The sequence below is a fragment of the Labrus mixtus genome, chromosome 18, assembly GCF_963584025.1.
Source record: "Labrus mixtus chromosome 18, fLabMix1.1, whole genome shotgun sequence".
Lineage (NCBI taxonomy): Eukaryota > Metazoa > Chordata > Actinopteri > Labriformes > Labridae > Labrus > Labrus mixtus.
The window spans coordinates 19,923,001-19,937,550 of record NC_083629.1 but is presented as its reverse complement, the minus strand read 5'-3'; the positions used below and the strand labels follow the sequence as shown (position 1 = coordinate 19,937,550).

The following is a 14,550-nucleotide window of genomic DNA, read 5'->3' as shown; positions in this document are numbered from 1 at the left end:
GGCTGTTTCAAGTGGAAAGACATATTCAAGGCCTCAGGCTTCAGAGAGAGAGTGTGTAACCCAGAAACTCTCAATAACGGCTTTGAAAGATCATTTCCTCTCCTGCACATTATGGAGACCTTATTACCTGATCTCCTTTACATACATTAATGCTATATTTATACCTACTTTGCATTTAGTGGGAAAGCTTCTTTTCACTTTAGATGTATTCATTAAGAAGATCATGAAGCTGTGTGTGGGCGCTCGTACATGTTCATACTCAGACAAAGAACTCAAAACGGCCCTGAGACCTGTCTGCGCTCTTTAAGGTATAGAAAATACAGTATGAAATATTTAATTGAATTGTCATTTGTATGAGCAGCTCTTGCTCTCTGCACCCTATAATTCCGACCTCTCCCCCCCCCCCCTCCCTTCCCCTCACCACATTTTTTCCCTTCTTTTTTTTTCCCAAACAGCAATTAATCTCATTTTTAGTCCAATTTCCAGCCCTCTGCTGGAGTCGGAGCGAGTCCCCTGTTTTGTTCCTATTTGGCTTGGTTCCTCTGCATAGTCATTAAGGGCCCAATTAATGTCACCCTTTAGCTGAAGAGTGCTCATTTTTATTGGGGAGCTGACAGTCACCGCCATGAGTGCCGCAGTGTAATATGCATTAATTGCCCCGTAACACTGGTAATTACCAGTTCTTCAAGCCTCTCAGTAAACTGTCATGCCCAGACACGACTGCTTTGAAATAGATTACTCATTAGGGGGACCTGCCCTGTTTTCCAATGGGGGCTCGCTGGGTTGGCATAAAGATGAAAAAAATCTGGTGCTTGAACAAATAGTTGCCAAGAGCAATTTCCTATTACAACTTCCCGGTGACGGCTTTTCTCTTTCTTTCCTTCCCCCCCCCCCCTTCCTCAGATGGCATTCCAGCCGTCACTTGAGGTAAAGATCAGAGGGAGTGTTAGATGTCCATCACAGATCTGGCTGATATCAGTCGCTTCTTCTCTTTTCTGGGGATTCCTTGAATGAAAATATATTTCACTAGTCATCACATTGCCTTAGTTTTTTTTTTTAACTGAATTACTCTTATTTGATTGTTGTTGCTTTTTCCTAGTATGTGTGTGCATTTCTCATGCCCGGAGACGAGTGTATAAGCCTCACATTGACATTGTCAGCATTGTTTCTTAATGCAGGGGCATTTAAGGGGCCTCTGTGCATAAGATAGCAGCGGTGAGGTGAAGTTCTTGTTCAAATATTGATGCTAACTTGCTTAGGTCGTAGGTGTGTTTGCAAACTGTGCAATCTCTGCTTTAACCATTAGCTGGTGCTTCAGGGTTGCTGAAACGTGCTTTGCATACCTGACACACCCAAAAAAAAAATTGATAACGGATGCAAATAACAGATTTTAAGAAACAGTTAAGAGGACAAAAGAAGGAGATGTAGTGTGGGTGTCGCAGTTGCCATGCGATAAGATAATAAAGGACGGACAAAATCAAACATTGTTAGCTATCACACATTCTCTGCACAGAGAAGGTGTTGGCCTGTTTAGTCACGCTAGAAACAATATTTAGATTTCGCCACGGCTTTGTGAGCGCTCCAAGTGTGCACCGGGCTGAGTCCTCCCTGGTCCCTGTTCTGTCTTTCTGTCTTTTTCTTTTTTTTTTTTTCCAAAGCACTTTCGTGTCATTACCGATTTACCATAGCAGGGAAGAGAACAGAATGTGAAGACCAGGATAAAATGCCTCTCCTGCACACACACACACACACACACACACACACACACACGGGTAGAAAAGACACACAGGCATGCACACACACAGAGAGCTTCTCAGAGGTGCTGCTTTTTTGTTTTATCTCCCTTATAGCACCTGCTTCAGGCAATCTGCTCCCCCTCGTCTCAAATGAATTTTGTCACGGCCTTTCAGATTCTCAGCCGGCGATGCGCTAATGAAAGGAGATAGTACAATTTGAAGTGACCAGGTAGCAGGCAGCGGTGCACAGCTGAGAGCAAGGGGTGGGGACACACACACACACACACACACACACACCCCTGCTTGAAACAAAAGACAAGTCAAGCGTCCGCTGATATACCCATTACCCTTCTCATTAATACCTCGCGGTGAGAGTGTGTGAGCCCGTGCGAGCCCGTGCGTGCGTTTATCTGTTTGTGTTGGTCGAGCACTTATCGAATTGTTTATGACAGGCCTAATTGGGCTAATTGAAGACATTAAGATTACCTGTCAGCTGTGTGTATCCAGACTCCAGATCTGTCTGACAACTCCTGACAAGTGAGGGACCCCGTAGCATCCGTCATGATGGCGCATTCCCAGGTCGTAATAGGGACAATAGGGGCCACTCTAATTTGATGTGGACAGCCTCAACGGCGCGGATCAGACTCCCTCCCTCCATGAGTGTTTGGCTGTGTGTCTGTGTGTGTCTGAAGTTTAAGTGAGAGCTGGGGGGGCTCTGTGCATGGCCAGGCTAATGGAGTCCCCTTTGGCAATGTGACAAAGCGATGAGGCAGTCTGAGGGGAAAAGTGAAAAGGGGGTCTTCAAGTGTTTAAGGACATGAGAGGGAAGGCGCTCGGGGGGGGGGGGGGGGGGGGGGGGGGGGTCTTCACAGATTGAGTGACAAGAGGAGAGCGCTGACATCTGTGTGTCTGCGTGGACAGTCAGCCACGCCGCATCACCAAAGACGATCAAAACTTTTTGGACATGGGGGGAAATACCAAAACATATATGATTGGTTGACCTCTTTAGTGGAGTTCAAAAATTGGCATTCAAGACAGTTACAGAATAACATGATCAAAAAGGTCATACGCATACTGTTGTCATATCTGGTCCATGTTTTTTCTTCATTTTCGGTGGAATAAGTAATTTTCCGATAACATTCTTTATTGGATTCTGCTAGACTTGAGTTTGGCCGATACGAAGGACCCCACTGATACTAGTTTGATACAGAAACGTACATAATATTATTGGAAAAACAGCCGAGTGATATCAACATTTTGCTGACTTTCACTAACATTCTGATTAATGCATCAACCGGCATACTAAACGATATCCAATAACAAATTAATGGAAGTAACTAATGTCCAAACAGGTAACGAAAAAGAGCAATAGTGCTATTGATACTGGTATTGGTATCAGAATAACTCTGGTATCCGAGCGGGTATTAGTAAAAGTCAAAAGTCGATAATGGTAAACTCATCTTAAAAGCTAGCTACGAGGTTTAGCGACACTTGTAGCGTATCGTCGCTAATGGGGAATCTCTGGTATCAATACCTGTGTCCTTACGGAAAACAACATTAGAATCGATATGGATGTTTGTCTTGGTACATCCCAAGTATTAATACAGGTATTGGCATCAGAACGACCCGGGTATCGATATGGACTCTGATATCGGGACAGCGCTTGAATCGTTGCTGGTATCCGTGTCGTAACAACGCTGGTACTGATACAGATACGAGTCTCAGAACAGCCCCGGTACCAATCCTGAGGTCAGTGTCAGAACAACTCAAGTGGAAATAAAGTCTGATTACTTATTGGTTTAAGGTGCAGGTATTCATACATCAGGCTTACCAGATCTTAAGCAGAGCACACTCCTATCTTCCACGGCTTAAGGAATGTGCCTCTGCATATCTGTATCTAACCTCCCTCCTCTTCCCGCCCCGCTCTCCTCTCCCGTGTGGGCATTGTGTGGGGCTTTGCAGTGTCATCGCCATGACAGATCAACGCTGTCAGCCCAGGAGATCCCTCTGTTTGTTTGTTCGCCTCCAAAAGGGGTTAAACTGTCAAGTTGACAACTCGCAAGACCCTTAGACTCTGCACTACTGCTGCTCCCCATCTCTCTCGCTCTCTCTCTCCCTCCCCCTTGTCCACCTTCATCCCCAAACGAGTGAAAATCAATACCAGATTGCCCGAGGACCACTGTTTGGTGTGGGCCTGACCCCTGGATGTCCCCCACTCTTGCTTCTTTCATTACATGTAGCCCAGTATTTAACTTCCATCCTGATCCCTCGCCTAATTAGTTTCGATAAGCTTGCAGTCTCTCTCTCTCTCTCTCTCTCTCTCCCTTCCCTTCTTCCCTCTCTATCTCGCTCTCCTTCTCTCTTACATGTGCCCTGACACACACACACACACACACACACACACACACACACAGCTAAACACACATGGACATTTTGGTTTTCTTGCCTTTTGAAGGGACACTCTGGGCTGGGAGTAATAAAAAGACAAATCCCAACACGCACACAGGAGCCCTTGGGCGATTCTTGAGCTAGGATTATTGTTTTGTTTGCATAGCAAATTTTAAAAACTACAATGAAATTAGATTTGCACCCCAGATCATCAGTGAAAACACTGGGGATATCCTGTGTTGTCCAAAGCTAATGCTTCTCAGTAGTGGGCCTCAGTAGCAAGACTTCCCCCTCACTTCTGTGGATCTAGGCCTCCTCATGACTCAGTCTTTTATCCAGTCTTGGACAGAGTAGCTATTGATATTAGTTTGAAGATGTTATTTGGCTTTTTTTTTTTTTTTTACATCTCTACCCACCAATCCTGCTGAATCATTGATTAGCAAAATCACAGTCCCAGTGACTTGTGTGCTGGAGGTCCATGACTGTGTGTGTTTTTATGTACCACCCACATGTCCAGGTGCCGCCACTGCGCTGGCTGGCCCGTCGACCACTGACAAGCCCCAACGACATTTTGACCCCCCTGCTCTGCTCTCTCCCCCCCCCCCCCCAGGGCTAAAATTACCCTTAGGAATGTAAACAGACTGCCGAGTAAGCACACGGCTTTCTGTGGCCTTCTCGCCCAAGTCCCCCCCCCCCCCTCAAAAAAGTGGGACAGTTCCATTTTGGACTCAGAGGCCAAGGTTGATGGCGAGAAAACATTAACCTGGCTTTGGCTTCTTTGGCCTTTTTTTTCCAGAAGTGTAACAGAACTTCTAAAGTGAATTTTGTGTCTGGTGATTATCTCCAGACTGAACGGCTTCAAATGTTTTATGCAACAGCCGAAAAGCTAAAATGTTTTCTTATTTCTCCCCGTGTCTCCTTTCTCCTTTTTCATTGTGGCGGACAGATGGGCATTCACACCAATTCATTAGGTGTGCGGGGTAGCTGTAAGCGATGGAGTCTGGGTGAAGAAGTTCACCGGGCCGGGCGCTGACATGTTGATTTAGTGGTGGTAACACGACTGCACTTCCAAAAGGTGCTGACTTGGACGAAAGCCAGGCCTCGTTTTTTTTTCCTCCCAGGGAGACATTAGAGGCCACACTCTAATTTTGGGCCGGCGTTCTTACTCGTGGACGCTAAGGCCAGGAACAAACATTCACACCTGCCTTTCCATGGCTTACTTCTGATTACGCCGTCAATGAAGTAGGATTTAAGAATTATTTCTGAACGTGATGCAAGGATGACCTAGTGGATATTTCCTTTGCAAAAATAGAGACACATTGGACGCATAAGTCATGTTTTTAAGAAAGCCACCTGAAAAAAATTATAGCCAACAGAATATTTCCATTCTTCTGTTGCCATTGAGTAAGATTTCCCTCAAACCATTTATGTTTTAGTGGAGAACAGACTTTCATTGTGTGTGTGTTCTTTCATCATTAAAGGCATGTTTAGCCTTGGAGGTGACTCAAGGCCTCTTGTTGTGTGTCGACTGAAGACCACTGTTTGTAGACATGAAGGTAGGTTTGTTGCAATAGCATAAACAAGATAATTAAGAAAAACAGTCAGGTATCAAGCTCACATCCCATGACCTCACGTATAAACATGATATCATCCATACATATACACACACATAACACCGTTCCTCCGCTGGACACACCAGGTTTGCAGGCGCCGGGTCAGGCTGACGCTGCCCTCGCGGGGGCAGATAGGGTTACAGTACAAACTGTTGTTGATTAGGGCTGCGCCTGTAGTGGGGTGGTGGGGGTGGTGGGGGGGGGGGGGGATCATCCTAAATTGAAAACACATTAGCCGCCAGGGTTTAAGGGCAGGACTAGGACCAGGGCGGTGTGTGAGGCGAGGAGCCAGCGACAGACACAAAATGGCTGTCCCTCTGCCTGCCCGTGACTGCGCTTCCCCAGAGACGCGCGGCAATTATCGGCCAGGGCTGCTGGGAGTTCACAATAACAGGTTAAAGGAGCATGTATCCCCCTGACGCTGTGGTCTTCTCGGTCTGCACAGACTCCCGGCCCCCGAGCTTGCTTGCCCGCCACCACGGGGCGCTTCCTGTCTTCAAGCAGATCTTGTAAACACAGGGACTCGTCAAAGGCCGGAGGGACTCTCTGGACACGTCTCTAAATGAGGCCTTTGGCTGACGTTTGTCTTTGGAGACTAATGGGATTAATCTCAAAACAGCGACAAGCTCAAAAAAGATTTATCTTGTATTATGATTTTTTTTACTTTCTGTATCAGATTTAGTAAAGGTCATCTCAATCCTGGCCCAGTGTGTGCCTTTTTTAAAATGTATTCACACACATCCAGAGTCACTGATACCGTTATTGCCGACTCGTGATTTCAGGACAGTACTTGCACAGAACTAGGAGACATAATTTGCAGCCATTGCCATAATAGAATTTAATAATATCCGCATCAAGTGTTAATGAATACCCACTCAGAGTGTCATAACTGAAGAGATCAGGCCGTTCTCATGATGTAGAGGGTCATTATGGGAGGATGGGGAGTCGATATCTGAGAGGAGATCAGGTGAGCTCTGACCGTCTGAATGTTAACCCTCACACAGCCGGAGAGAAACACACAGAGCAGATCTTATTATAACGTTTCTATGACAAAGGCCACATTCAAAAGGGATACGCTTTGTAAACGAAGACTGACTCAGAGAACCTTCTTTTTCTGTTTTAGATATATGCCATCCAGCTGAAATCTACTTTCAACAAAGATGTCATCATAGAGCGCATTAGCTGTCCTGTCACATGCAGTGTCCTCGATGCAGTTTGGAAGAACTTCTGAACAGCGAACCAGACAAAGACAGACCCATACCTTTTAGTTTGGTTTCACTCTACACCCGAAGCAGACCAGAGTGTGTCACTGCGCGTTCGACCGTGACCACGCAGATCTGAGAGGGGACCGGCGCAAAAAAACACACGTGTCCCTCAGATACGTGTTGCTAATGTGGTGTGCCACATGCTCAGCTTAGGGACTCGGTGTGTTCCAACACACTGATTGTAACGTCTTTCTTCAGATGGAGGACGTTTGGGAAGCATGATACTTGAACAAAAAGATCCTAACCAGGACCAAATGGCATCGGGAGGTCTCTGGTTTCTATATCCTGTACATGACGCCGCTAAAATAGGAATAAGGCTGATGCTTATTCGTTCACCCAATCAGGTGTTAGCCCTTTTATCAATCAGTTGATGAGGTATAGAGTTGCTCAGAGTGTGTGTGTGTGTGTGAGAAAGGTGATAAGGCTAGGTTAATGTGAGAAGTTGACCAAGGTGATAAGGGGGTTGTGAGGAAGAATGGCGTCAGATAAAGTGGATTAAAAAATGTACTGATCTTTAAATAAATATGGAGTGCTGCTCTTAAACACAAAGTTCATGGGAATAATAAGTAATTTATGTGTTGGCTAATGTACTGGTCCTAGCCCCAAATGACTCATCATTTGACACTAGATAGAAATACCAATAATAAGTTGAAGTAACAACAATTTCAAATTTAGATTTTTCAAGGCATTCAGGTTTGTGAAATCATTTGACTGTAATAGGGAAGTGTGCGTAACATTTAATACTTTTATTTTTCAACAAATCCAACTGATTTATCTTTTCAGTTTCACTTTTTAAACATGAAAACACTGATTGTCAGATCACAAATCTTTTTAACTTAAAGATGCACAAAAAAAATAGATCATTCTGAACGACATTTTGTCGATGTAACGCGCACTTTTTTTCTGTCATATTTAAATTAAAAATAAATCATCCCTACTGTTGCATAAAACATGTCTTCTGTCTCCTCGTGCAGATATGTAAGGTGCTGTATGTGTGTGTGTGTGTGTATCAGTGTTCCTACTCTGTTGAGCGTTCACTTCTTCTTTTTTTTTTCTGGGAGGTCAGAGAGCCGAGGGCTTGTCCTGCCACAGAGGGTATGCGTAGTTGCTATGGTTACCAGATAAAGCAATGGGATCCCGTAGTCTCTGCTCTGCTATCTGTTATCTCGCATCAGTGAGCGCAAATTAGCTCCTAGTGCAACATGAGACTCGCGGCGCGGCGACTCGACCTGACCTCCCACACCCTTCATACACACACATTACATCTCCACACCTCTACGTTAAACCGTCCACTACACTACACAAACAGACGTACACATGAGAAGAAGAAAAAACACTCTCTCTACATCAAACAGAAACAAAGACGAACTACATCCCCGCCACGTTCCAGTTCCATACCTCAGCCACAGAAAACATAAAAACGTCAGGGTGAATTACAGCTGGCGGAAGATGTTGTTTGATTTTTATTGCCCTCTATTCAACCTTAATTATGATGCTACGTCTGCCTTGTATTTGTGTTTTACATACCTGAGCAGAATTTAACTTTACCGTGCCCACAAAGACAAAGGCAAGAAGAGAAACGGCGGTGTTCTATTCTTAGCTCTAGTCATGTTAATAACTTGTGGGAGGTGAACTCTTTCATTCAGCTCCTTTTTTAAATAAGGACAGGAGGGTGTACAGTTTGGATTTACCTCCCTGTTCATCGGCGTCCCACCAGACAGTCCGACTTTAAAGATACCGTTTGTGTTGTGTTGAAGCTTGTGCTGTCAGGGTGTCTTTGTTATCAGGGTGGCTGCTCCTGCAATGCCACTAAAATAAAAAATAAAAGCTGGTTGCACAGTGATTAGCTGCAGCGCTGTATCACTTAGCATGCAGGCTTTCTGTCATTGCCCACCCCTCTTTTTAAACACATGTACAATCCCATCACACTACCATTATCTGAGCCTGTAAATAAACTCGTCAGTGCCTTCAGAACATCTCTGACATTGGAGTTTTTTCAAGTCAACGCAACTGTTCCACCAGTTTGACCGATCAACCCATTGACACGGCATGTGTCGTCATTTACACTGTTCAACTCTCTCTCTCAATAATCCTTTTAGATTGTGTGATTTTCTAAGAAAGTATCATAGTGAATCATTTACTGTATTTGTGATGTCTTTGTAACGTGCATGCTAGAGGCTTTCATTGTTTGGGAGGTGAAGCAGGGAGCTGTTCTGCTCTAACGAGTTCTATAAGATCAGCTCTCTTCAGGGACTTTCTAATCCATTCATCAATGTTTTGGAAAATGTTAGTCATCCCATGATGGCCTTTTATTGAGTCCCTATGACCAATCAGAGGCTCTGGTACTGATGTGTGTGACAGCACTGAGGCATTTCGCAGCTAGACTTAAATCACCCCCGTTCTTTGATCAAAAGTTGTACATTAGCAAAGCAGCCGTCGATAACTAGCAGATGTCATTTTAGTAATTATACGTACTGTAGATTCTCATCAGGGCATTTTGTAGCTTCAAAAAGATGATGCTGTTGAAGAATAGCTCACATGTGCACTTCTTTATCTTTTCTCAAAGTGTATTTTGTAAGAGAAGAGTTTGTAAACTAGCGACCTTTTTGGTAATGTTACTAAGAACACTCCACCATTCCAATTGTTTTCACAGTAGGCAAATTCATTACCAAAAAGCCACTAAACATCACAGTATGCGTTGTGTTGTTTTGAGCTGATCATGCGTTTTGGTTGCAACATACCAAAAAAAAAAAAAAATTGATTTTTGCAGAGAACGACTATTGGCTGTGTACAAACCTTTTTTTTGTATAACACAGACACTTTTTATCCCACTGTACCTCTCGCCCGGATCACTCTGGATACTTTCTGTCAAAAAACAAACAAAAAAAAGAAGTTGAGCAGATTCCATACCTGCATTTCGGAGCGCAGAGAAAAGACTGACTGGAGCTAATGTTGGCAGTGCTTCAGTGTTCCTACCTTGTGACCTGATGTATGGATGCTGGAAACAAAGAGGTCTTTGTAGGGAGACCTCGGAGACACAGAGTTCACCCTCAGGTAGAGGCTTATGCTGTCTAAATCATTGCCCGAGCGTTTGTTTAAAACGGGCCAGCGTTGCTATGTAAAAATGAAGTGACGGTGTTTTAAGGGTGGAGCGTAAATTTGTCTTGATTTTATTGATAATCCATCATGTAGTGTAATGTGTTTTGGCAGAAGTGCGCGGCCCCCAGTTTTCCTTAAGCTTTTTCTCACCAAATGTGGCAGATCAAATTAGCCTTGATGTGTGTGTTCGGTACAAAGGTAAAATGCTGACTTTTTTTGTGGGGTGTGTGGGGGGGGGGGGGGGGGGTAGGGGGGGGGGTGCTGTGTGACCTTCAGCAACCTCAGAATTCTCAGCAAATCAGAGAGACACACAGAAAAAACTACATTCACCCTGTGTGCTTTATTGTGTTTTTATTAGCTTTTGCAGTCCATTTTCTTCCCTTGTGTTCTGCATTTGTTTAAATTGTGACTCACTCGGCTGCAGCACTCTGTGTGTGTGTGTGTGCGTGTGTGTGTGTGTGTGTGTGTGTGTGTGTGTGTGTGTGTGTGTGTGTGTGTGTGTGTGTGTGTGTGTGTGTGTGTGTGTGTGTGTGTGTGTGTGCAGTGCAGGCAGACACTAATAACACTCCCTCTTCTCCATTCGAGGTTTTTTTTTTTTGTGTGCAGCTGAGTGCCTTGCTCTCATTAAGCCGCCGTTGCGAGCTGCTTGGCACCTGCTTTAAAAAAAAACGCGACCACCAACCGCTCATTAACGCTAACGAAAGCGTGGCTGGCAGCCGCGATCCACGCCCAGGCTCGTCAAGTGGCCTCTTGGCTGAAATTAGCTACATTTCACAAACAATTTCACCGACTCGTTACGTTGTTAGGTGTTTATTGGAAGATGGCTGACTCCGGCTCGTTGAGGTTATGTGTGTTGTTAGCGCACACGCCAGGTTAAGATGAGCCAGCCCACATAATAAACCATAATTTGGCTACAAATTTGAAAATGAACTTCCATTCGCCTCCTCCGGTGTTTAAACTTCAGAGTGACTGCATGGTGCAATATAAGGGGTCATATACTGTATATTTTTACTTCTCTTCAGAATCTCCACTGTAGGCTCAGTCTTGGCCCCCTGACCGCTCCCTCCCCCCCTCACTGTTATTGTTCCCAGTCTCGGATTTTTAGCTCAAGGTCCCTGTACTATTGACTTGTATTAATTCTGAGTAGGATTCAAAGTCCATTTATTTTCTTTACGGTATGGAAAGACCTTGGTGACATGGCTCCCCTGTGTTTATAATTTTGCTTGTTTCAATTTGTGCTTGGCCTCCCCAGACAGACCCCGAGACATGATGTATCGTGCACCGCCGCCTTATCTGTTGATGTACAGTTTTAACCTTTTTCAGAAGGTTGCCTCTCTCCACTCTGTGCAGACAAGTTTTTTTTGTTTTTTTTACTTCATCCCTTTTCAGCCCCCTTGCACAGCACAGGAAATACATACAGCTCTGCGGCTGAATAAAAAGAAGCGCATAACCCCCTTTTCCAAAGTCATCTAATGTAAATGTTTAGGTTTTGTTTCCATAACATTTCCATATTAAGAATTGGCGGCTGTGTGCAGCAGTGGACCGTGGAAACGATGAGACTTTGGGGGGGCTTGAGCAGCGACGAAGACTGAGCTGTGTGTGTGTGACTTTGCGGTGAACTTTCAGCGTGCATCTGCGGGCTTTCTCCAGGGCTGTTAGCTTTGGCCTGTTTGCTCACAGATACAGCACCGTAAATCACACACTGTAAAACGCAGAATGCGCGGATGGGGTGCAGAAGCATGTACGGCTGCAAGGGCCTCTCACAGAGAGAGGGAGGGGCGTGTGTGTCTGTGTGTGTAGATACACATGATTTTGTGCATGTGTGTGAACCTTACAGGTTCTATATGTAGAACATGCACTGCCTCAAGGCCTAATCAACACAGCACAGAAGACACATATAGCCGGCGATGTCACGACAGCTCATTCTTGCACTTCATAATTTATGTGGTTAGAATACCTTGTCAAACTTGTAAGGTCGTCAATCTAGGTACAAACCCATAAATGATGCTCATAAAAAGAAGACTAAAGATTTCCATAATTGTAATTAAAATAACACCTTCATGTGTTTGAGTCCATATTTGAATGTGAAATGATTGATCACAGGTTCAGCAGTTTATGCACTTTACCTTGGCGCTGAACTTCTGAAGCTCGCCGTGGCCCTTTGGCTGGCTTCCTGTCTGGGTCCCTGGAGGCCCCCCACAACATTGTTAACTGTCTGAGGATATAGAGTGTCTGGGACCGGAGCGCCGTCAAACCCCCCTCGAATCTGGTCTCGCATGTGGGGGCTTTCGGTGCTCTTCGTTCAGAGTTCAACTGTGACATGTCTTTATGCATGGCAGCTAATGTTCAAAGAATAGGTATGATCTATATGAGGCAGAGAGGGGCCACCGGTGGCTCTTTGGGGCATAATAAATAGCTGGAAAGATGATTTATCGTCTTGGAGAGGGGAAGGAACGAAACGTAGCATATTCCCCGTGAAGAGCTCCTTTCTTTTAAATAGTTTCTGCACCTTCCAGCAGACCTCGAGGTGTACAGTAGCTACAGTCTATAAAACACAATAGCAGAAAAATGAGCAAAGGGAGAGAACAAAAGATAAAAAAAAAAAAATATCTCTTTATTTAAATGGCCTGAACTGGGTAACAGACATCCTTGGCACTCTATTATTTATAGATTTTAGGAGCTGCGGTGTCTGCCAACTAAGGCGAAGTTGCTTTAGCTTTTAAAGAGAAAGAAACAGCTGGACGCTGCAGCATTGGCTAACATCAACCACCAGATGCAGAGTGTTTAGTCTCAGACTTTTTGTTGAACTCGGTGATGTGCCAAAGGCTTCCAATGACAGGATGCCGAGGCTTTGGTTTAGAGCTTTGTTATTTCACAGATTATTGTTATTTCACTGCCATTGTAATGTGATCGAGTGTGTATCACCCTGTCAGACAGATCTTAATCTTCCCGGCGGCTTTTTTTTTTTTTTTTGATTCTGCACATGTTTCCTGGACTGTGATCAAAGGAAAATACCTACGCGACCTTATCTCTCACAGATCAATCACACTTCTGTCCCATCATCCCATCTCTTCACTTCTTCTTGCTTTTTGTTTTGCCTTTCAAATCCAAAGTCAACAGCTGTAGGCGATTTTAAAAAGCACCAGGTAACTCAGTCATAGCTACCTAAGAACTCATTTTGGATGACAGTGATGATGTACTAACAAAGGCTCCACTTTGTGTCTTTTGTTCTGCTCCTCAGGTTCGGTCCAGGCCTTGTGATCTACTGGTACGGTTTCATAGGAGAGCTGGACTGCCAGAGAGACAGAGGTATCCTGCTCAAAGACCGCTTCCCTACAGACATTGTCACCCTGTGCCATGCTGCCCAGCCGGACCCACCGCCACAGGAGTCAGAGTAAAGACAAAAAGAGTGAGGGGAAAAAAAACGTTGAACATGGCAGGAAAGAGAGAGGAAGGCAAGGAGGTGGGGAGGGTAAGAACAAGGGTGGATACCGAGATCCGGAAGCAATTTGCCTTTCCTGCAGAGTGAGACTCCCGGCAAAAGATCTGCCCTGAACTCCACCTGACCCTCTGTCTGTGTCTGTTCATCCTCCCTCTCTCTCTTTTCACTGCCTCAAAGCCACCGCATGCAAATACACACCGGCGCTGCTGTATATCTGACAGCACAGGCTCAGATTCATACCTGTGTGCAAAGAAAACACCCCCCCCCCGCCCCCCCGCAGCCTTTCCTGGTCGCGGTCAGCTCTTGGCCCCTGGATGGCCCCCTCGCTGCGGACAGCCAGGGTGAGAGCCGGGGCCAAAGCAGGACATAGAGGCCTTCCTTATCACACCCAAAGCCCTGGCCTTTGTCACTCCTTCCTCCTCCGCTCCGTCGGCAGATAAGAGAGGTGCGGTCCGCAGGCCGAGTGGACAGCTGACTCTCACCTGCGTCACTCAGTGCCCTCTGAGTCGCCCTGCAGGGGGGTGAACAGGATCATTTCTGATTAGAGCTGCTCTCTCTGTGACCTTTTTCTACCTTACATCATAAACTGAGGGTGGATGCAGCTATATTTGGTCATAGATGTGTTATCGACACGTTCTCTCCGCTCCTTCTTGTGTGACTTATCTCAATGAAATCGTTTTAATTCAAAATAAAGTATAAAGCTTGACATTTTAGTTTGAATTCTTTTCTAATGGTAACCACTAACCTCAACCGGTCTTCCTGTTTAGTCCTTATTTGTCTGGTGTTTAAAATAGGTCTGGCTATTAACACTTAATTTAGGCTTTACTCCTATTCTGTGATACAATGAAGGCTTTTAGTCGTAATTACAATGTTTTTCTTTGGTTACGTTATTTTTGCAACTCTAAATTCTAATGTTTTTTAACAGATATAAAGAACAATAAACAATAATAATTCATTACATCGATAAATCACTCACTAAAGAAAACCAAACTGTTTGCTGAACAGCA

The 14,550-nt window shown here is 44.8% G+C and overlaps 1 protein-coding gene across 2 annotated transcripts in view; it reads left to right on the top strand.

Moving 5' to 3' along the window:
* cdin1 (CDAN1 interacting nuclease 1) overlaps positions 1-14,249 on the top strand; it is a 60,226-nt gene extending 45,977 nt beyond the window's left edge. For both annotated transcript variants that reach the window (XM_061062498.1, XM_061062497.1), the window contains one exon: positions 13,343-14,249. In XM_061062498.1, coding sequence (XP_060918481.1) covers positions 13,343-13,499 — 157 coding nt within the window. In that variant the 3' untranslated portion in view covers positions 13,500-14,249. The remainder of the gene's footprint in view (positions 1-13,342) is intronic.
* The last annotated feature ends 301 nt before the right edge of the window (positions 14,250-14,550 follow it).